The sequence below is a fragment of the Dipodomys spectabilis genome, unplaced genomic scaffold, assembly GCF_019054845.1.
Source record: "Dipodomys spectabilis isolate Male_0828 unplaced genomic scaffold, ASM1905484v1 ptg000297l, whole genome shotgun sequence".
Taxonomy (NCBI): domain Eukaryota; kingdom Metazoa; phylum Chordata; class Mammalia; order Rodentia; family Heteromyidae; genus Dipodomys; species Dipodomys spectabilis.
Window position 1 is genome coordinate 5,794,097 of NW_024870974.1, and position 21,411 is coordinate 5,815,507.

General features: G+C 40.2%; 1 protein-coding gene and 1 long non-coding RNA gene across 2 annotated transcripts; one reads left to right on the plus strand and one right to left on the minus strand.

Moving 5' to 3' along the window:
- The first annotated feature begins 9,239 nt into the window (after positions 1-9,239).
- Positions 9,240-10,897, plus strand: LOC122127106. Its single transcript, XR_006151076.1, has 2 exons — positions 9,240-10,680; positions 10,809-10,897. It is a non-coding gene; the product is annotated as an uncharacterized LOC122127106 (long non-coding RNA).
- Positions 10,898-10,984: 87 nt separating this feature from the next.
- Cisd2 (CDGSH iron sulfur domain 2) lies at positions 10,985-17,542 on the minus strand. The gene is made up of 3 exons (XM_042701628.1): positions 17,340-17,542; positions 11,664-11,878; positions 10,985-11,338 (listed from the first exon to the last, which is right to left on the minus strand). The coding sequence occupies exons 1-3, from the start codon at positions 17,440-17,442 to the stop codon at positions 11,249-11,251; spliced, it is 408 nt and encodes a 135-aa protein (XP_042557562.1). The 5' UTR covers positions 17,443-17,542; the 3' UTR covers positions 10,985-11,248.
- Between the last annotated feature and the right edge of the window lie 3,869 nt (positions 17,543-21,411).

The following is a 21,411-nucleotide window of genomic DNA, read 5'->3' on the forward strand; positions in this document are numbered from 1 at the left end:
CTCAAGAATCAGTACTAAATAGAATTTTCTCTTAGCATTTAGCTATTTCCAAGGGCAAAGTTAATCTGTGAATTCTCTAGGGAGGTGTAAAGCAATCAGTAAGGGTGAATTGAATGCCACAGTAAAGACTAAAGAAAAAAAAATGAACTATGTGAGTGAAAATACTTTGACTGTTGGCTATGATAAGACAGCCTGAGTCAGCTAATGTGATGTCAGGAAAATGAACCCTTAGATGTGTATTTTAATGTTTTTTTTCTTTCATGCATGTGTTTCTAACACATTTATAAGATTATCTCTTTGTTGCTTTGTATGTCCCTCCTCCACAGTATAACCCCTGCTTTCACTATATTTGATGTCAGTATAACTTGTGGAGGAGATGGGGAAAAACCAGTTGTTTAAGGATACAGGTGGACCTGTTGCAACAATGAGAAGTACAAGTTGTCATGTCCAAAACGAGCTTTACAACGTTGGTGCGGGGGGGGGGGGGGGGGGGGGGGGGGAGAAGAAGGATTGGGATTAGGGGGGGAGGGGGGAGGCTGGGAAGGGATGTGAAGGATAAACAAAGGAGGAGGCTGCAATGCTTGGTAAGAAATGTACGCATTATCCTGCCCATGTAACTGTAACTCCTCTGTACAGTATGTTCACAAATTAAATTAAATTAAATTAAAAAAAAAAAAAAAAAAGACAGCCTGAGTTTCCAAAGAGGAGTAGAAATCCTATCACTTCAGTGGTTCATTGTAAAAGTTGGTCAGAGCCAGGCCCTGGTGGTTCATGCCTAGAATCCTGATACTCAGGCTGAGATCTGAGGATCACAGTTCAAAGCCAGACCAGGAAAGAAAGTATTTGATACTCTGATCCCAAAAAACTTCACAAAAAGCTGGAAGTGGGACTGGGAAGGTGGCTTGGTGGTAGAGTGCTTGCCTTGCATGCATGAAGCCCTGGGTTCGATTCTTCAGCATCACATAAGCAAAAAGAAGCCAGAAGTGGTGCTGTGGCTCAAGTGGTAGAGCACTAGCCTTGAGCTGAAGAGCTGAGAGACAGAGCCCAGGCCCAGAGTTCAGGCCCCATGACCGGACCCCCCCCCCCAAAAAAAAAAAAAAAGCTGGAAGTGTGGCTCAAATAGTAGAGTGCTAGCCTTGAGCACAAAGCAGCTCAGGGATAGTACTCAGACCCTGAGTTCAAGCCTCAGAACCTGCAAAAAAAAAACAGGAATAATATGCATTCGTTTTTGTGTCTTTTTGGTGTTAGTACTGAGGCTTGAACTCAGGGACTCATGCTCTTTTGGCTTTTTGGCTCAAGACTGCTACTCTACCACATGAATCACACTTCCATTTCTGGCTTTTCGATGGTTAATTGGTGTAACAGTCTCTTTTCTGTTCAGGGGGAGTTAAACTGGGATTCTCATGTCTTCGCCTCCTGAGTTGCTAGAATTTCAGAGTCAGGCACCAGCGCTTGGCTCAATCTAATTTATTTTATTTGTTGGCTTGTTTATATGTGCTAGTCCTGAGGCTTGAACTCAGGGCCTGGGCCCTGTCCTTCAGCTGTTCTTCTCAAGGCTACACTTTCCTACTTGAGCCACACTTCCACTTCAATACACATCAATTTTTTTTTGGGGGGGGGGTGGTCCGGTTGTGGGGCCTGAACTCTGGGCCTGGGCGCTGTCCCTCAACTCTTCAGCTGAAGGCTAGCACTCTACCACTTGAGCCACAGCGCCACTTCCGGCTTTTTTCTTTTTGCTTATGTGGTGCTGAGGAATCGAATCCAGGGCCTCAGGCATGCAAGGCAAGCGCTCTACCACTGAGCCACCTTCCCAGCCCAATACACATCAATTTTAACTGGCTCAACTAAATATATTCGAAACTCTAGTTCTAATGACACTTGAATAAATAATATTAAATAATGTGATCTTTACCTCCATGATACACTTACATTGAAAGTGTGGTGTAGTAGTTTGTAGACAATGCACTATCTGTACTTTTTATTTGAAAAAATAAAAAATAAGTCACACAGTGGAAATAAACAATTTTTAATATTTTAAAAATCTAGGCAACCTTTAGAAATGGAAATTAACAAATTGCTATCTATGTGAGAAAGCATCTTTGCATTACTTTTCAGTTCTGGCTAATGAACTCTGTTATGCGTTAGCACAAGTAAAGTGCAGTCTCAGTTGACTTCAAGACTATGTTAAAGTTAGAAGAGTCATCGTCAAGCTGGGCGCCGGTGGCTCATGCTTGTAATCCTAGCTACTCAGGAGGATAAGATCTGAGGATCACAGTTCAAAGCCAGCCCGGGGAGGAAAGTCCATGAGACTCTCATCTCCAATAAACCACCAGAAAACCGAAAGTGGCACTGTGGCTCAAGTGGGAGAGTGCTAGTCTTGAGCTGAAGAGTGCAGGGACAGCGCCCAGGCCGAGTTCAAGCCCCAAGACAGACAAAAATAAATACATAAATAAAAAGTCATTGTCAAAACTTTTCAAATCATCTTCTGGAGCACGTCTTTGTTGTTGTGGGGTTGTGTTTGGAAGGGATGTCATTAAGTCAGACAGGAACCAAGGAGACTGGCGCCTCAGTGCAGAGCATTTACCTTGAGTATGCTTTAGTGAAGAGGAGTCATAGTTAATTTCTTAAATTTGTTTCTAAACTTAATGTAACCTATAAGTGATCCTATACTAGATACTGGCGAAAAAAGAAACTGCTTCTTTATACTTTTCTATTGAAGTTTGTAAAAAAAAAAAAAAATGTCATTTTATTCCCAAAAAATTTTCCCCAATTGATGCTTGGCAGAGAAATCTTCTTCCTCCTACAGTGTTGAACGTTCCCCTTCTTACAAGGATATGAGTCATAGGGGATTGAGAATGAGCTTACTCCAGGATGACTTCACCTTAACTAATTACACTTGCAACACCCTTTTTTCCGAGAAAGGTCTTTTTAGGGAGGGACAAATACAATTCCATCTGGTTTTTTGTTTTTTTTTGGTTGTGGGGCTTGAACTCTAGGCCTGGGCGCTGTCCCTCAGCTCTTCAGCTCAAGACAAGCGCTCCACAACTTGAGCTACAGTGCCACTTCCAGTTTTCTGGAATTCTGCCATTTCTAGTTAATTGGATATGGGTCTCATGAACTTTCCTGCCCCGGCTAGCTTTGAACTGTGATCCTCAGATCTCAGCCTCCTGAGTAGCTAGGATTACAGGTGTGAGCCACCAGCACCTGGCTAATTCTATCTTTTTTTATATCATTTATCAAAATACCTCTCCATTCCCTCCCATGATTCAAAATGTCTTCATTATCATGTATTCAATTTCCATATAAATACTTGAGTATATTTCTGGAGTTTCTATTTAGTTGGCTTAGCGTCTAATGTACTAATACTCATTACTTTTCTACTAGCTTCCTTTTCCTTCAATGGAGAAAATATCACTTAAAATGCTGTACACAACAATTAATGTGGATCAAATCCAGTAGCCATTTGGATACAGGTTTGAATTTGATAATAGAGAAAACTTGAATTGCCTGGTTCCTTTTGGCTTGAAAACCATTTCTAGAATGACATTGTTGTCATAGCAGAAGTACTGGAGTCCTGATGGGAGGATCCCGGCTGTACATCACACACTGTAACTGTCCACCCCTTTGATCAGTTGGATCCATCGCTTCAAATAATGGCATTCCATCTAGGAAAAGCTCCTCCAAGATTCTAGTCAGTAGATTTGGGCATGGAAAACATTTGTGAACTAAAACCTATACTCTACCTATCCTCTCCTCTCTAACATCTATGATCTGTGTTACATTCCTTCTCAAATGAATGCCGAATGCCATACTCAGCCTTGGCTACTACACCTGTTCATTAAAATTAAGCAACAACTGAGCAAGGAACTATCTAGAGAACTCTTGATCCCAACAACCTTCATCTCTGCTCACTCAATTGTGTAACAGCACTGAGTATCAGAGACAAGAAGGGAAACTTTCCCAGAAAAAGCACTGGGAGTGGCAATGGCCAATGGTAACACTCCTATAAACCTTGATGTCTGTTGGAGACACGAGACCTATGTCATGATCCACACTGAAATATAAGCTGCAGTCTCATTCTTGAAGATTCAAATCACTGTTCCTTAAGTTTTACAGCTTCTGGTTATTTCGATTTGTGATAGGATCACTGAATTACTACAACTACAGTGCTATAAACTCACTGGTCCAATGCAGTGATGGAAGGATTGCATGCTGTGGGATTGCTCTGTTAGCCCTTGGCTCGTGGTACTGGTTGAAGCCACATGAGCAGGAAGGTCAGATCTCCACCTAGAAAAAGCATCGGTTCCAGTCAAGATGAATTGCTGTCGTTCCTATAAGGAAATTATTTAGCATATTCAATTTAGTATCATGTGCCTCATCACTCCCTTGAGGGACAGTGCCATAGTGATGCCTCAGCTGGTTACAAGTTCTACTGTTTGGGCTTCTGCACAGCCCCCAAACCCTACTGCTACACGGTCATCAATTACGTCCACACTGAGGTGGCTGATGGAAGCCATTGGCTGATTTTTAACTGACTGAATCATTTTGAGCCATTGGTTGTTCATGGATACTTTGTGTAAGAGTTAGTATATGAAATAAATACCTTGACACGTTGTGTTTAAATCTAAAGGCCTCTCTTCCTATCTTTTTCCCAATCTTCCGGTCTCTCCTTCTGGACCCTTGACCTACCAACCAAGCCACTGACTATGAATCAATCATTCTTGTCTCTAGTCATTTCTCTTCCCATGCAAAGTGAATGATAAGGCACACAGTCCAAAGTTCTAGAAGATTTTTTAAAAAAACAACTCAGGAGTTTTAAACTTTACTAGACAAATAAAATTTGTATGTATCCATGGTGTAGTAGGTGCTTTGAAATCTGCATACACAAACAAGGGAATGGTGAAATCAAGCTAATTAACAAGTATTACCTCACTGGGTTTTCAAAGGAATTTACTTATTGATTTTTGAATATACAAAACACATACTAACCTTACTCACATATATAGTAGGTCTCTTCAACATTGGGTGTGTGTGTGTCTTGGCTTGAATTTAGGGCCCGGGTGCTGTCTTGAGCTTTTGTGCTCAAGGCTAGCACTACCACTTGTGCCACCAGCTCCACTTCTGGTTTACTGGTAGTTAATTGGGCTAAAAGTCTCTTAGACTTTCTTGTCTGAACTGGCTTCCAACCACAATCCTCAGATCTCTTGTCTCCCAAGTAGCTAGGATTACAGGCATGAGCCACCGATGCACTTCAGTTTTAAATATGTTCTGATGTTTTAATTTCATCTTGTTTCTCTGAATTATTTGGAAGGACATTTTTATTTCTAAAAATTATGGGTTTATTCTGAATAAGCATATTATTGTTTTGTACTAATGCTTTGTATTTTGTACACCAAAGAAAAACTATTTATCTTTAGATCATAAACGTCACATCAATTTTTATAGCTACTTCAAATGTGTGTGGAATGAATATCTTTTTTTTTTTTTGGTAATATTGAGGTTTTTGAACTCAAGGTTTTGCTTACTAGGCAAACACTACTATTTGAGTTACATCCTCAGTTGTAGCAAAAAGTTACATCCTTTTTGCTTTTGTTATTTTTAATAGAATTTTATGTTTTTGCCCAACCATTCTAGACCAAGATCCCTATTTCAGGCCTTCCGCATTGCTGGGATGACATGAGCATGCCATTGCACTCAATGGTTAAGATGAGGTCTTGCAGAGTTGCAGGTGTGATTCAGATGGTAGAGTGTCAGCCAATGAATGAAAGCATTTGTCAGATACCAAGTACAAGTCCCCATCTCAGACAAAAAAGAAATAACAAACCCTTGGCTAGGTGCCAGTAGTTCATGCTTATAATCCTAGCTACTCAGGAGGCTGAGCCCTGAGGATCACAGCTCAAAGCCAGCCTGGGCTTCATGAGACTCTTATCTCTAATATAAACTACCAAAGTGGGGGGGGGGGGGGTGAGGGTGGTAGTGGTGGTGTGAAAGGCAGCAAGTGGAGTTGTGTCTCACTAGAGTGATAGGGCATTTACTGAAGATTGAAAGAGATAGAGATTGAGAGACAAAAATCTAACTTCAAGTCTATCTCTTCCTTACAGTAGCCAGGATAACAGGTGTGTCAGCATGCCTTGATTTTTTTATTTTCCCCTGACAGTCCTGGGCTTGAACTCAGGGCATTATCCCTGAGCCTCTCTGTGCTCAAGGCTAGCACTCTATCACTTGAGCCACAGTGCCACTTTCAGCTTTTTTCTGGGTAGTTTATTGGCGATAAGAAGCTCATGGACTGTTCAGGCTGGCTTTGAACTGTGATCCTTAAAACTCAGCCTCCTGAGTAGCTAGGATTACAGATGCGAACTACCAGTGCCCAGCTTTTTATTTTTTTAATAGAACCTTGTTATATAGCCCATGCTGGCTCCCAAATGTTAAAAATATAGATGTGTGCTATCATGCCCAGAAAGCATAGGCATTCAACTGTTGATTGAAGAGTTTTGTACCATCTAGAGAGCCTTAATAATTTTATGTCCATTTAATTTTTTTAGAATGATGTGCTAAAAAAAAAAACTCTTGCTATATTTGTAAATTTGATTACTTTCCTATGTGTTTGTGATTTCTTTAAATTGAACATATATTATTATTTACCTACAATTTTAGAACTGGCACATCTTCCTACATATATTTACTATAATCTTACTAGTAGTATTATGTAGTACTAGCACTATGCATAAATAGGTCTGTGAGGAGCAAGAAAAAGATATGACCACGAGGTGGCAGTAGTGCATACAAGCTTGTGGGAAAGGCTAGTGTCCTAGGAATGTCTTCACAACAGGAGGCCAGATCTACTAGAGTGGAGCTGAGAGCAAGACTTTCTGAACATCTAGCAAATTAAAGCCATAATATGATACCATCTCTTCTCAGCCAGAAGGCTAGAATCAAAAAGACAGAGAGGGTAAATGCTAGCGAGGATGCAGAGAAAGGGGTATTCTTGGGGCTGGGAAGGTGGCTCACTGGTAGAGCGCTTGCCTTGCATGCCAGAGGCCCTGGGTTCGATTCCTCAGCACCACATAAGCAAAAAGAAAAAAGCCGGAAGTGGCGCTGTGGCTCAAGTGGTAGAGCACTAGCCTTGAGCTGAAGAGCTGAGGGATAGCGCCCAGGCCCAGAGTTCAGGCCCCACGACCGGACCCCAAAAAAAAAAAAAAAAAAGAAAGGGGTATTCTTTTTTTATTTATTGTGAAAATACTGTACAGAGGGGTTACAATTACATGGGCAAGATAATGAGTACATTTCTTATCAAGCATTGTAGCCTCCTCCTTGAAAGGGGTATTCTTATAGACTACTGGTGAGGAATATAAGCAAGTACAATCATTATGGAAAAAAAGAGCACTTTCAGATGAAGCAAGGTTAAAAACAAAAAAACAAAACAAAAAACAGTGGCTGGGTGTGGTAGTGCAAGTATATAATAATCACAGCTGATCTGGAGGTGGAGGCAGGAAGATTTCAAGTTTCAAGCCAACCCAGATCAAGTTAGCAAGTCCTATTTCACCAAGGACTTGTGCTCAGCTCAGCAGTAGAACACATGTGCCTAACAGGCTCAAGGCCTTGGGTTCAAACCTCAATACTGATGGAACAGTGGAGAAAGCTCTAGGTGCTTCTATACCCAACCCGCATGGGAAAAAAGGCTGATGCTGTCACAGAAACGCTGCTCACATGGTTTCTATTTCCCTAACGTGCAGATCAGTGAGTCCAATTGATGTGGTTTAAATCACTCCTGCTTTATTCAGTTTTCCAACAAATTATGTAGTTAAGTCATTAAACTTGAAAAGTGGTTCAACTGAATAGGAAAAGTCCCTATGATAAATCTTCCCCTTACGAAGGATGAGTCAAGTATACTGGGCCTACTTTTTCCATGGACATACCTCGTAAAGCACTAAACTTTCAACTCCACACATTGGTATAACTACATGAAACATATATGCTGCCGTGGTTTTTTCTTTTATGCTGGCATAGGGCCTGAACTCTGGGCCTTGAGCTCTCTCAGGTTTTTCTCTCATGGCTGGCATTTTACTACTTGAGTTGTATCTCCAGTCCTGTACTTTTTTCTGGTTAACAGATTCACTCTGACTTGTGTGCCCAAGATTGCTTCTAACTGCAATCCTCAGATCTCAACCTCCTGAGAAGCTAGGATTACAGGTCTGAGTCACCAGTGCCCAGTCATGTCCTGCCTTCTCAAATATCTCGTGCTACTTATTTTGATTCAGATTCATCACTGAACGAGCACCACTGGTATTTAATCTCAGAGATCAGTGATGTGGGCCATACACTAAAGCAGCTATGCTTTTAATGTTTAGTTCAGTTTTGGTGATCTCTCCGACTACAGGCTATAGTGTATTGTTTACCCACCTCTAGCAGAATCCTGTTCAGGAACAGAAATCAGATAGCCAGTCTTTTTAGAAGTGGGTGTGAAGAAATAAGGGACTCTGAGGACTTGATCAGCCATTCAGAAATTCAGTATGAGCATTACTAACATGGCCCCTGGGCTTCAGAGGTGATGCTGCCCCCATGAATTCTAAACAAGTGCAATTAGTTAGACAGTCTGGGAGGTTTCAAGCAAAATATCCACTTTAATTTCTTAAGAACCCTGTTAAGCCAGCAGAGTTTACAAATTCTTGTACAGGAAGAGTCTGACAGCACATTTCCAAAAGAAGACCGAGTTCAGCGGGGAAGAATTCTATATATCAGCAGCTGGCTGAGCTGGCTCCCCAGAACTTATTAACAAATTAAGTTACGACATACAAACAAACATCCTTCAGTGAATCATCATATGGAGCACCAAACTCAAAAGCTGCATTGTAATGTGCTTTTCATAACACAACTTGCTTAATTATCCACACAAGTGAATCATTAATATCGCAAGCTTGCTAACACTTTGGATACCTGATATTTATGTAGTGGTGGTTGCTCATCTGCTGAGTAAGGCATGAGTAGTTCCCTAGTTAAGCAGGAGAGGCAGTTCTCCAAATGATCATTGTTTCCCAAAGGTTGTTTCTCAAATATTCTAGAAACCTCAGACATGTATTTCTTTTTTTATCCCCTTCCATCCTGGGGTTGGGCGCTGTTCCTGACTGAGCCTCTCTTTGCTCAAGGCTAGCGCTCTACCACTTAAGCCACAGTGCCACTTCGGGCTTTTTCTGAGTAGTTTATTGGAGATAAGAGTCTCACAGACTTTCCTGTCCCAGCTGGCTTAGAACTGTGATCCTCAAATCCCAGCCTCCTGAGTAGCAAGGATTATAGGTGTGAGCCACTGGCACCTGGCTCAGACATGTATTTCTTAAGATGAATTTGGTTACTTGATGTTTATATTCTACGGCACATATGATAGATGATAAAATTCTGTAAATTTCAAGCTATGGTAACCGATGATGCTCACACAAAGGAGTTCATAAAATAACAGCTTGCTTCATTAGGTAGAAAAATATTTGGGATAGTTCTTTAATGTATCTTAACAATGTGGGGGAAAACTATTCAGAGAGCATAATAAAAAAATATTTTACTTTCTAAAATTGCTTTTTATGAAAATTGTCCACTTTTAAGTGCTCATATTTGACTAAATCTAAAGTTGACAATTTCACATGAGACTACACATTTTAGTCAATTTACCTACTGTGAAACCTGTATTTGCAAACCATTAGAACATATGTCAGAGCATGTTGCAGTGGGCTCCGATGTTTTATAAAAAGAATATCCACTTTGGGCAATGACTTCCAGAAAGACTTATGCCCAAAGGAAAAATGAGTGGCTAACCTCATAGCCACACTCCTGGAGGGTGTTCAATAAAAGCTCACAAAACATACCCAGAGTCACAGAACTGAAAGCAATGTTACATTTCTCCTCTACTTGCAGACGGGAAGAACAGCAACAATTTTAGACACACACCTTGTAAAAACTGTCAGAAAACAGGCTACATTTTTGCCGATAGCTTTGAAGTTCTTGTCATTAGTCATGAGAAAGCTAACATCACACATTGAAATCTGTTAACATTACATGTAATACATTCCAAATCCAAGTACCATGTTTGGGGTAGTTTCCCGATGCCCCATTATTATTGAGCATTTCTGCATATTTTATTTTTGGAAGCTTTATAATTGTTTGCCTTCTGGATCTTCTTCATGCACAGAGAAAACACAGTGAACAGAGGGGGTTGTACCCTTAGTAGACACACTTCAGGATAACTATTAATGAGAATTTTAGTGTAAAGTACAACAGGCAAGACTCAATTGTAAACTAAAAATTACAAATGTTGTAAAAATTCTCCAATAAACTTATTTTACATTTTATTAAAAAGAGAAAAAACATTTTTAGCACTAAACTATTTCTTTTAATCTGAGTTCAGATGTTTTATTTCTAATTGGCCTTCAGATTGCAGCAGCCCATAAGTTTAGCTTTGAAAGTTCTTAGTACCCAGACTGTCATTGAGCCAAAGACCTCAAGACACACAAACACACACAAAGACACAAGGACACACATACACCTACACCTTTTCTAGTAAACAAATCTGTTACAGTGCTGGAACAATGTGACTGTTAGAACTTTTTATATCCAGTTTACTTTTTCTGAAATTGAGACATTTATATTATTGAAACAAGAATCTCTAGTACACAAATTTTCTCTGTAACCTCAGTAGTTCTTGATTCCCTTTTTTTTTTGTCGGTTATGGGGCTTGAACTCTGGGCCTGAGCACTGACCCTCAGCTCTTCAGCTCAAGGTGAGCGCTCTAACACTTGAGCTACAGCGCCACTTCACATCCTCAGTAATTCTTGATGGCAAATTTTTCTTCATTCACCTGAAGGAGAATGAAGTGTGGAAGTACAAACCACTGCAAATGGTCAAAACAAAACCAGTATGAAAAGTATTTGTGAAGTATATGTTCTATTGAATATTCAAAGGTATCATTTTGGACCCATTGCCAAAATTTAGATTCCCAATCAACTAAAAAGAAAATATTGATTTTATTGGTGAAAGATACACTGACTCTCTGAAATCAGAAAGCTCCACAATTTCTCTAAAAATGCCTGACTATAAAAGTATCAAATATAAGCAGCAATATAGCAAGAAAATAAATTGGCAGAAATAATTATTCAACTAGGAGTAATAATTAAGACCACCATTTCAAAAGATTTTCTATACACAAAGAATGAGAAATATTTTAAGATGTTACAGCACATACTGGACCAATCCTAAGTCATTACTGTTATACTTCTTTCTTCTTCAGTATGAGTGGACCAACATTATCTCCTGTTAATTCATTATGCTTATTATGGGAACCATCACAGGCAGGAAACTAAAAGGAAAAAAGAATTACAAGTTGTTATTTTAAAAATGTAACTCACTAAGTAGAAGTATTTGTGAAGTGCTTTCCAAAAAAGTATGTCACTTGTTAAAACAAAAAAGAATCCACAGATAGCATTCGTGAGCCATAGACTTTCTATCTAATAGCAACATGATACCACAGAAAATCTAACAATTTAAATAATTTGATCTACATTTCAAATCGTAAAAAAAAAATCATCTTTGGATGATTCCGTGAGTGACTACTTAGGATTAAAACAGAATCAAAATGAACTCCTGGTGTTAATGATTCCACACAATTTTACCATCCATCTTACCGTCTTAGAACGCCAACACCTACAATAAGCTGCTTTCGCAAGACACAGATCTTCAATGTTTATTTCATTCACCACTTTGGGATTCTCCTTCTGTATTTTAAGATTAATCAAACTATCCTTCTGCTGTTTTTTCTTCTGGAGGAAGGGACGAACTGCAAGGTAGCCAAGGAGTGCGAGTACACCCAGGAAAGGCAGCAAGCGAAGCCATTCTGAAACTAAATGAGGACGTACCGGTTAGAGTCTGCAGTGTTCTTGTTAAAAACACACACACACAGAAAATAGTAGGTATAGCTTCATCTCTGGGTTATTCTTTACCTGTTATGCTCACATTCATTTTAGTTATCCATAAAAGTACAAGTAGATTCCACAGTAAAATCAGCTCTAATAGGACCAGGTAATTTTACCTTATGGGCTATCTTGAAATTTGTGAAACTGAAAAAATCTAACTTTTCAGAAACAAGTCCTACTTCAAATATGCTATCTCATTGTACCTGGTAAGTATATTTGTGTCTATTTTTTTTTTAATCAGGAATTACCACCACCATAATTATAAACAGAAAATTATTGAAATAGTTAAATATTCAGCTACCGAACTGACCATTTATGAAGCCAAACTATTATGGAAAATGATTTAGAAGAGCGTCGTGAGGAAGAGCAGCGAGATGGTAAGAGAACACAACCTACTAGACATAAAATGGAATAGTCCTGAAGAAAATAATTCCAGCTGCAACCAAAGCAGCAGTCATTAAAGAAAGGAGAAATAATTAGGTTAAGATGAGGAATAGTCAATGTTCTTTTTTTTTTTTATTTTTGTCACTCGTGGGGCTGGAACTCTGGGCTTGAGCGCTGTCCTTGCGCTCTTCAGCTCAAGGCAAGCGCTCTAACACTTGAGCCACAGCGCCACTTCCGGTTTTCTAGTCGTTTATTGGAGGTAAGAGTCTCACGAATTTTCCTGCGTGGGTTGGCTTTGAACTGCGATCCTCAGATCTCAGCCTCCTAAGTAGCTAGGATTACAGGCGTGAGTCACCAGCGCCCGGCTATAGTCAATGTTCATATACAGTGACAGGTATCTATGACATCCTATTCTTGATATATGTTTACACAGCATGATATATAAACATATTCATACTTTTTTTTTTCTACCACAGAACCTTGGGCTTCTTGAGCTTGCTCACTTAGTTGATGCTCCACTGCTTGAGACACACCTTCAGCCCTGCTTTTTGCTAGTTTTTTTGGAGATGGGAGTCTTAGGGACTTTTCTGCTGTGACTCTCGTGATCTTAGCTTCTTGGATAGCTAGCTAGGATTACAAGCATGAGTTACTGGTACCAAGCTATTTAAAAAAAATTATTTTAAAGTAAACAGAGACACAAATGTATCTTAATGAGGAATAATAAGAAAGAAAAGGGTTTTTTTTGTTTTGTTTTTTCAAATTTATAACAGGCAGCCGGGTGTTGGTGGCTCATATGTGCAATCCTAGGTATCTGGGGGCTGAGGTGTGAGGATCATAGCTCAAAGCCAGCCCAGGCAAGAAAGTTCATGGGGCTCTCAGTTTCAATTAACTAATAAAATGCGGAAATGGTATTGTGGCTAAAAGTGGCAGAGCACTAGCTTTGAGCACAAAAGTTCAAGGACAGTAGCCCCCAGGGACTAAGTTCAAGCCCCAGGACCTACATACATAATAAATAAATAAAGATCATCTATAATTCCATAAAAAGTGACAAATTGGTTGTTGTTAATTTTATATTTCTTATGTATCATAAAGCAGAAATGAGTTTCCATTTCTTAAGTAGAAAAGATAGAAATAAAGTATTTATTGTTGTTGTAGTTTTTAGGTAGTATCTCTTTTAAATATTATGATATCATACTATGATGGCTTCACTAATGACTTAAAGTTGAATATCAATTATATCAGAATTAAAAGACCAATAAAAATACTTTTTTCACTCTAATAGAACAGTATCCTAGCATCTAGAACTTTACCTGGCCTGTCATAAGTGCTCAACAAATACTTGATGACTTAAGAAAATTTTAATTGCAAAATAGTTACATGGAAGGAAAGGTTTAAATGAGACTCAAACTGTTCTCCACAGGGCTAATATAATCTATACACTAAATTTTAAATATAATTGAACCAGCTAGAAGAGAAAATATTTATAACTTAATAGTAACTATGTAAATATTATCCTCAAATCTCCTAGAAAAGAATTTCAAAAGTTCTTGTCTTTTGTAAACTTACATGTTAATAAATGCAACTTTTGCAAGTGCCAGTGGCTCACACCTCTGATCCAAGCTACTCAGGTGACTGAGATCTGAGAACCACAGTTCAAAGCCAGCCAGGTCAAAAAAGTCTGTGAGACTCCTATCCCCAATAAAATATGTATAAAAAGCTGGAAGCAGCACCGTGGCTCAAGTGGTAGCACACTTGCATTGAGCACAGAGAAGCTCAAGGACAGCAACCTGGCCCTGAGTTCAAACCCCATGACAGGCAAAAAATAAATATATGCAACTTTTTCTTTGAAATGTTTTGTTTCCTAATAAGAAAACTCACCTTTTAGTCTTTCTTTTACAAAAATTGAGAAATAACTTAAAGTAAACAGATCTTTAGTAGTTACCTTGAATTTTGGGAAATATACTCTGTAGTCTCCTGTAAAAATGTATAGAAATATTCATATCGAAGTATATAAAAATCCTTCCATTACTCCAGTAAGTTCTTTCCCATCCTACTATTTCCCACTACCACTTTCAATATCCAATTTCTTTTAAGCAACATAAAAGTTGTTGAGTTTCATCTAGTGGGCCAATAATTTGTTCCTTTTTTTTTTTTTTTTTTTTGCTAAGCAGTTTTTCTACTTAATTTATTAATAAACCATGGTTTATTTACCTATTTTCCTGTTGGTGGATACTTGGATTGCTTCCAGTACAGGAACAATTACAATTAGGTTGTCATGAACACACTTGTACAGTATGTTTGTGGGTTTATGTTTTTAACTGTTTCATTTCTAAATTCCCAGTCCAGAACCGGCCCCTCTGGATAAACAAATGAACTTACAGTTGTAGGTTCTGACATGTTTGTGTTACCCTAGGAAACTTACTACCTAAGTCTCATACTGATTTGTCTTTAAGAGTAAAGAAAACCCTGTAAGTTTCAAAAACCAAACTAATCTGAGTGGGTAAAATTTCATAGCTAATTTATAAATCTCAAACTAAACTTTTCCAACTTCTGAAAGATTTTTTTTTTGGTTCAGTGCTAATTTAAAGTTTATATAACAATAAGAAAAATGTTTCTTTAGAGGCCCGAATATATACTTCCAAAGAGCTACTTGAATGTAACATGAGTTTGTTTTTAAGAAGAATCTTGTCTGTATTTTGATCTCCTGTATAATAATTAACATACTATTTATGTTTTCCAACAATGCAGAGTAATCATGAGACACTTGCTTAACAAAATACAAACAAACCACAAAACCCTTAGTTATAAATAGGGAAAGAAAAATAGGCAACAATGTGAATTGTAACTTTGCATTTAACTTTCAAAGAAAATGTGAATACTATTTGGTCTCCTGGACTCTTATATTAACTGCTGAGAAGTTGTCTTTCTGCTTTTTACTTCAACTAAAGCCTACAGATGAATTGTGTAAGTAGCTCATTCAAAAAAGCCAAATGTTCTTAGTTCTCACCATCTATTCTGGAGACTCAAGAGTAGAAAAAAGGTATTCAAATTTTTTTGCCTAAAGTAGAAAGTTAACTTAAAAAAAAAAAAAAAAAACACCCTGCAACTATTTTACTATCCAATTCAAAACTAATTTTTTCCATGAAAATGGCATTTCAAGTAGGTTCATGTGTCTCAAATAAGCAATACAATGAGAACTAAATTGAAGACATACTGTCATATTGTTAAATACTTAACAATTTTTGAATGGTACTTACTGTAGACTATTAATCTAAGAGTGAAGAAAGTTTGGTACCATTTCCTTAATGCCATAGATAGGAATTAAATACTTGTTGACAACAGGGATCTTTAAAAAAAAAAAAAAATCCCCCCACATTTCTAAAATCTCCTAGCTAAACTTTCTATTCTGCTTCAATGAAATTCCCTTTACAAAAAACTGAAACTAGCTTAAACGTTGCCCCCATCAGAATCGTGGCCCCCATCAGAATCGTGGCATGTAATTCAGTTTGTCTGGACTGCAGTTAAGGAGCTAGTTTCCTTTCTTGGCTGTTCAAAAGTCATTCAAATTAAGGTAACCGGCAAAAGGGAATAAGTGGCAGAAAATTATACTCTTTTTACATTGGATTACCATTTTAGTGACTACATTCAAGAACATACCACCCTAAGGTAGAAAAAAAATGACAACTGACACATGGCTGTAAAGAAATCCCGATTTTTCAGCTACTGGGGAATGGTTTGAAACAATGTTTCACTTGAGGTCGCTGGTAAGATTTAAACATTTCTTTTTAGTGTTTATTATTCAATTACATATTTTCCACTAAACCCAACATCTAAAGATGTTAAAAATCTCACAATCCACTTAACAAAGCAGTTGATATCATAAAAATTGGTTGATTTATTAGAGGTTAGTTTACCCAGTTTACTTCATATAAATGTATTCACCATCACAGTCTGGTTTTGTTTGTAATCTCTGAGAAGGGCTATTATGGCAGGCACCGCACTTAAGTGTTCCAGGAAAGTTGTTTTGTTTTTAATCTTCCTTGGAGTGTGATACCCATCTCTAAATAGCTCTTACCAATCTGGTCCTAATTCTGTCTTTTGATCGACTATTTTTAGTCTTTTGATAAACTTTACCTTTCTTCCACCACATTTTAAAGTCAGCTACTAAATCGCTAGAATGCACCAGGTTAAGCAACCCTATTTACCTGAAGTATTGTCTAATTCGCATTTGTGTTCAATGATATTTAGGACACAGTGCTCAGTATTTGCTGATTTTTCCCCCCAGCATCCTGTGAATAGGATCTGGGTGTATGGTTTGCACATACCTCCTTAGGTCCAACAGGGGCTGCATTGGGGAGGATTTCTTTTTAAGATGTGAAATCCTGAGTTGCTATTCCTTTTCTGGCACGGGCCAGAGGCCTTATATATACAATGTTAATATATATGCTTATTTTTCTTCATTTAAGTTTTATTTCTAAGCTTCGACCCAGGAGACCAGCACTGGACTGCTTTCTGGCTCTCTTTCCGGCAATCGCACTGCTCCCGGGGTCGTGGTGGGAGGAGGTGACCTCGAATGACCTCAGGGCAGGTCAGTCCTGGGGGAAATGGAGGTGACTTCTAACTCGGTTCCCAAACGAAACCCACGTGTTCCGTGCAGGTCGGATGTTCTCCCACTCAGGCTGACGATCCAGCTAAGAGAATGAGGACTCAATCGCCCAGAGCGGCGAACAAGGCAGGAGAGGAACCAGCCGGGCCCGCTACACGCTGCACCTGCTCTGTAAAATCCCGGTCTCCCGCCACGGGACGTGGGCATCCCCCGCGCAAAGCGGCGGCGCGCCACGGACGCCTCCCGGGCGACTGCGCAGGCGCACGCACGGTCACGTGCCGCTCGCTAGCGGCTCGCCCCGCCCCTTGCCCCAAGGTTTTTTATTTATTTATTTATTTATTGCACCTCCCCCTCTGCGCGGGGCGTGCAAAGATGGGAACTAGAGAGTGTGGGGTTACCTGTGAGCCGGGCGAACCCCGTAATGCTCTCCGGGACTGGGAGCTGCTTAAGATAGGCGGGGAGCTGTACCTTCACGATGCGGGCCACGCTCTCCAGTACCATCCTGGGGCCGGCGGCGGCAGATCCACTCTTCCCCCACTCAGCGGCTCTTCGAATGGGCTACTGCGCCTGCGCCAGCGCGGAAGCCGCCGCCGGCGGGCGCTCCGGACCCGGGCCCGGCGCGGGAGGGGCTGGGAGACCTGGGCGGAGAGGTGACCTGCCGCGCGCCGATTGGCTGCGGCGCGACTGACGTGTGTGCGCGGCGACTGCGAGTCGCGGCGGGCCCGAGGATTGCCGGCCTTCCTTGGAATCGCTGCTTGGAAACGGGTTCAGAGGTCCGGGAGGTCGGCGGGAAGCCGGGTCACGTCTGCCCACGGATGGCGGAGGTCGGCAGCAAGCGGGCTTGCGCCTCGCCAGGGCTCTCTGGTAAAGAGCCTTCTGGAAGTTAACCTTTTCGTTTCTCCTGGCCCTGCTCCTGCCAGCCAGCGTGCCCACACTCGAGTGCCCCGGTCCCCGGATGTGTCTGACGTGAGACACCCCCTCACCCCGCGGTGCCTAGCCTTACCCAACGAGTTACGTACCTCGGCTTCAGGGCGGCTTGCGACCCTGCTCTGCTGTCACCAGCAAGACCTGTCATAGTAACTCCTTAGAGGTGTCAGTGCCTTCTGCGGGCCAGTTCTTTCTTGCGTTAACTAACCCCTTCGCAAACGTGGTAAAAATATTATACCTTGCAAGGGCCTTTGCTAAAATCAAAAATGACCATGAACGTTCTTAAGTTCACCTTGGGCGGGGGGGGGGGGGTAAGAGAGGGGGAGTGGGGGCCGTGCAGGTCCTGGGCCTTGAATTCAGGGCCTGGGCGCCCCGTCCCTGAGCGTTGTGGTCAGGGCCAGCTTTCTACCACCGGAGCCCCAGCTACATTTCCGGCCTCTTTTTTTAGAGGGAGGGGTTAATTGGAGATCAAGTCTCTTAGACGTTCCTGACTGGGCTGGTTTAAACCACTATCCTCGTGTCAGCGAGGATTGCAGGCCTGAGCCAGTCTCCTGGAATTATTATTATTATTTTTTGGGTCCGGTCGTGGGGCCTGAACTCTGGGCCTGGGCACTGTCCCTCAGCTCTTCAGCTCAAGGCTAGCACGCTACCACTTGAGCCACAGCACCACTTCCGGCTTTTTTCTTTTTGCTTATGTGGTGCTGAGGAATCGAACCCAGGGCCTTGAGCATGCAAGGCAAGCGCTCTACCACTGAGCCACCTTCCCAGCCCCTCCTGGAATTATTTTTGTGTCTTAAAATTCTCTTTCTCTCCTCTCCTTTTCTGTTTCCTCTCTTCCTCTTTCCTCTTGTGGCCTATTTTCCTAGCTACTCAGGAGGCTGAGATCTGGGGTCAAGGTTTTAAAGCCAGCCTAGACAAAGTTATTAAGACTTCGTCTCATATTACCGACCAAGAACCCAGGCTGGAGTTAAATGACAGATCACCAACCTTGAGGAAGAAAGACCAGCCAGTGTGAGGTCCTTAGTTCAAGCCCTTGGTACTGTCACAAGAACAAAAAAAAAATCTAGGATGAAAAGAGCTTCAGTTTTTCAATACTTTTTTCCATATTTGGCTAAAGTCACACTATCCATGGTAATTCACTTGTGTGGTCTGAGTACTATGTCTTAGCAGTTCTCCATTGATATAGTACCAAAGCACAGTGCATCAATATTATTCAGTATTTCGTTGCGTGTGTAATTAATTGTAATACTTTTTTTTGTCTTTCTTTGGTATTTTAAAGGAAAAGAGCTTTTTTAAAAAAATTAAATTTCATTTTCTAGTCATCTCTCACTAAAAAATGGAATCTAGATCATTTTTTTCTATCATTTTAAGCTGTCCACAACTGTTAAATTACAATGAAAGCTAATTCCAAGATGTTAAGCTACATGAACTGGAACAATATTGTAGATACACAAAGTAATGATTTAAAAGATTAGTGTTTAATATTTCTGTTTATGACCTTGCTCCTGTTATTTAGAGAAAAAGGAACCTGGAATGTTTTTGTTCTGAAAATAATAGGACTCAAACATCTTTGCCTCTGAACTGCTCAGTTAATTGTTAATTTGGAAAGAGGGGACATAGTAGAAGAGAAGCTTGGAAAAAGCTATCAAATATTTGTTCCTTTTCTTAATTACAGACTTTATCATCTTGATAGAGCAAAACATTGCTATGTTAAATCAAGTTAAAATCACCAAGCAGTTCTTTAAATATTTTTTAAAAGATACCTCAGTTTAGAGAAACAGGAAAATGCTAAGTGCCAAGTATATCATTGGATGTAACAACCACCAGTATCAATATATAAACTGTCTAAAGTCTTAGAGGTGGTGTGTGCCTTTAATAACCTTACCACCACAATTCTGCTTTGCTTAGCATTGTTTTTGGACTTCATATAGAAGTTATTCACTATGTAGTGTTGTAACTGGCTTCTCCTTAGCAGTATTTATAGATAATTGATTTGGTATTTTCAGTTAGAAGAATTATAGACAGCCAGACTCTGGTGGCTCACACCTGTAATCTTAGCTACACTGGAGGAGATCTAAGGATCACAATTCAAGAATCCAGCATGGCCAGGAAAGTCAATGAGACTTTAATTGCCAGCTTCACCAAGAAGTTGAAGTGGAGCTGTAGCTCAAGTGGTAGATCGGTATCCTTGAGCTAAAAAGCTCAGGGATAGCACCCAGTCCCTAAGTTCAAGCCCCAGAACCAGCATACATTTCAGGAGCTTTTTCTCCTTTCCACCTTTGGCCTAGAAAAATGAATAGTAAGTTGTATAAGTTTATAGAGAAGACAGAAACAGGATTCATGTAATGCATTGCATGCAAAGGTGAGTGTACTGAACTTCTCATTTGGAATTCTGGAAGTTACAGGATGATAGATGAACACTTTAAGATTCTTAAAAATAACAATAAAAACACATATACTTGTAGTTCAAAATCCTGTACCAAATTTGAGACTTGAATAAAGTTGTTTGCAAACCTAAAATGTCTCAACCAATGTACATTCTAACCATTCTCCAGAAGTTAGTGGAGGATATGTACCAACTAAATGAGAAATAAGAAAAAGTACACGTGATTAAGGATATACGAAGCATAAAATAAGAGAAAGGGATAGGGAATCTGAACAGCGGATGGAATTAATGAAGTATGTAATGTATTTAATTTTTATTTGGGGGGGGGTTGTTTTACACAGGTCCTGGATTTGAATGCCAGGCCTGGGGTCTTTCCTAAGATTTTTGTGCTCAAGGCTATTACTCAGCCATTTGAGTCACAGCTTCACTTTCAGCTTTTTGGTGGTTAATTGCAGGTAAGAGTCCCACTGACTTTCCTGCCTGGGTTGGTTTCCAATTGCTAACTTCAGATCTCAGCCTACTGAGTAGCTGGGATTACAAGTGTGAGCCACCAGTGCCTGGCTGAATATGTTTTAACGTACTGAAAGACAACCTACTGCAGGGTTAATAGATTGAGGTCAGAATAACAATAATTATTAAATGAGAAACTATGCAATTGAAAAACATTTCATCTTTTTTTTTGGGGGGGGGTCAGTCATGGGGCTTGAACTCAGGGCCTAGGTACTGTCCCTAAGCTTTTCCCTCAAGATTAGCTTTCTACTACTTTGAGTCACAGCACCATTTCAGGTTTTCTGGTGGTTAATTGGTTGTCTCATGGACTTTCCTGCCCATGCTGGCTTTGAACTACAGTCCTCAAATCTCAGCCTCCTGAGTAACTAGGATTACAGGTGTGAGTCTGTGGCACCTAGCTGAATTTTTTTTCTTCTTCTTCTTTTTTTGTCGGTCATGGAGCTTGCACTGTAGTAGGCCTGGGCGCCGTCCCTCAGCTCTTCAGCTCAAGGCAAGCCATCTACCACTTGAGCCACAGCGCCACTTCTGGCTTTTTCTGCTTATCTGGTGCTGATGGATCAAACCCAGGGCCTCATGCATGCAAGGCAAGCACTCTATTCCTGAGCTACCTTCCCAGCCCTGGCTCAATTTTTTATTTAAACATTTTT

Bases quoted from the DNA above. Each gene is read 5' to 3' on its own strand.
- Cisd2 (XM_042701628.1), bottom strand. From the start codon at position 17,442: ATGGTACTGGAGAGCGTGGCCCGCATCGTGAAGGTACAGCTCCCCGCC. The intron at 11,879-17,339 runs GTAACCCCACAC...GTCCTCATTTAG, and splicing joins GGGGTTCGCCCGGCTCACAG to TTTCAGAATGGCTTCGCTTG. The intron at 11,339-11,663 runs GTAAGATGGATG...TTTTCCTTTTAG, and splicing joins GGTGTTGGCGTTCTAAGACG to TTTCCTGCCTGTGATGGTTC.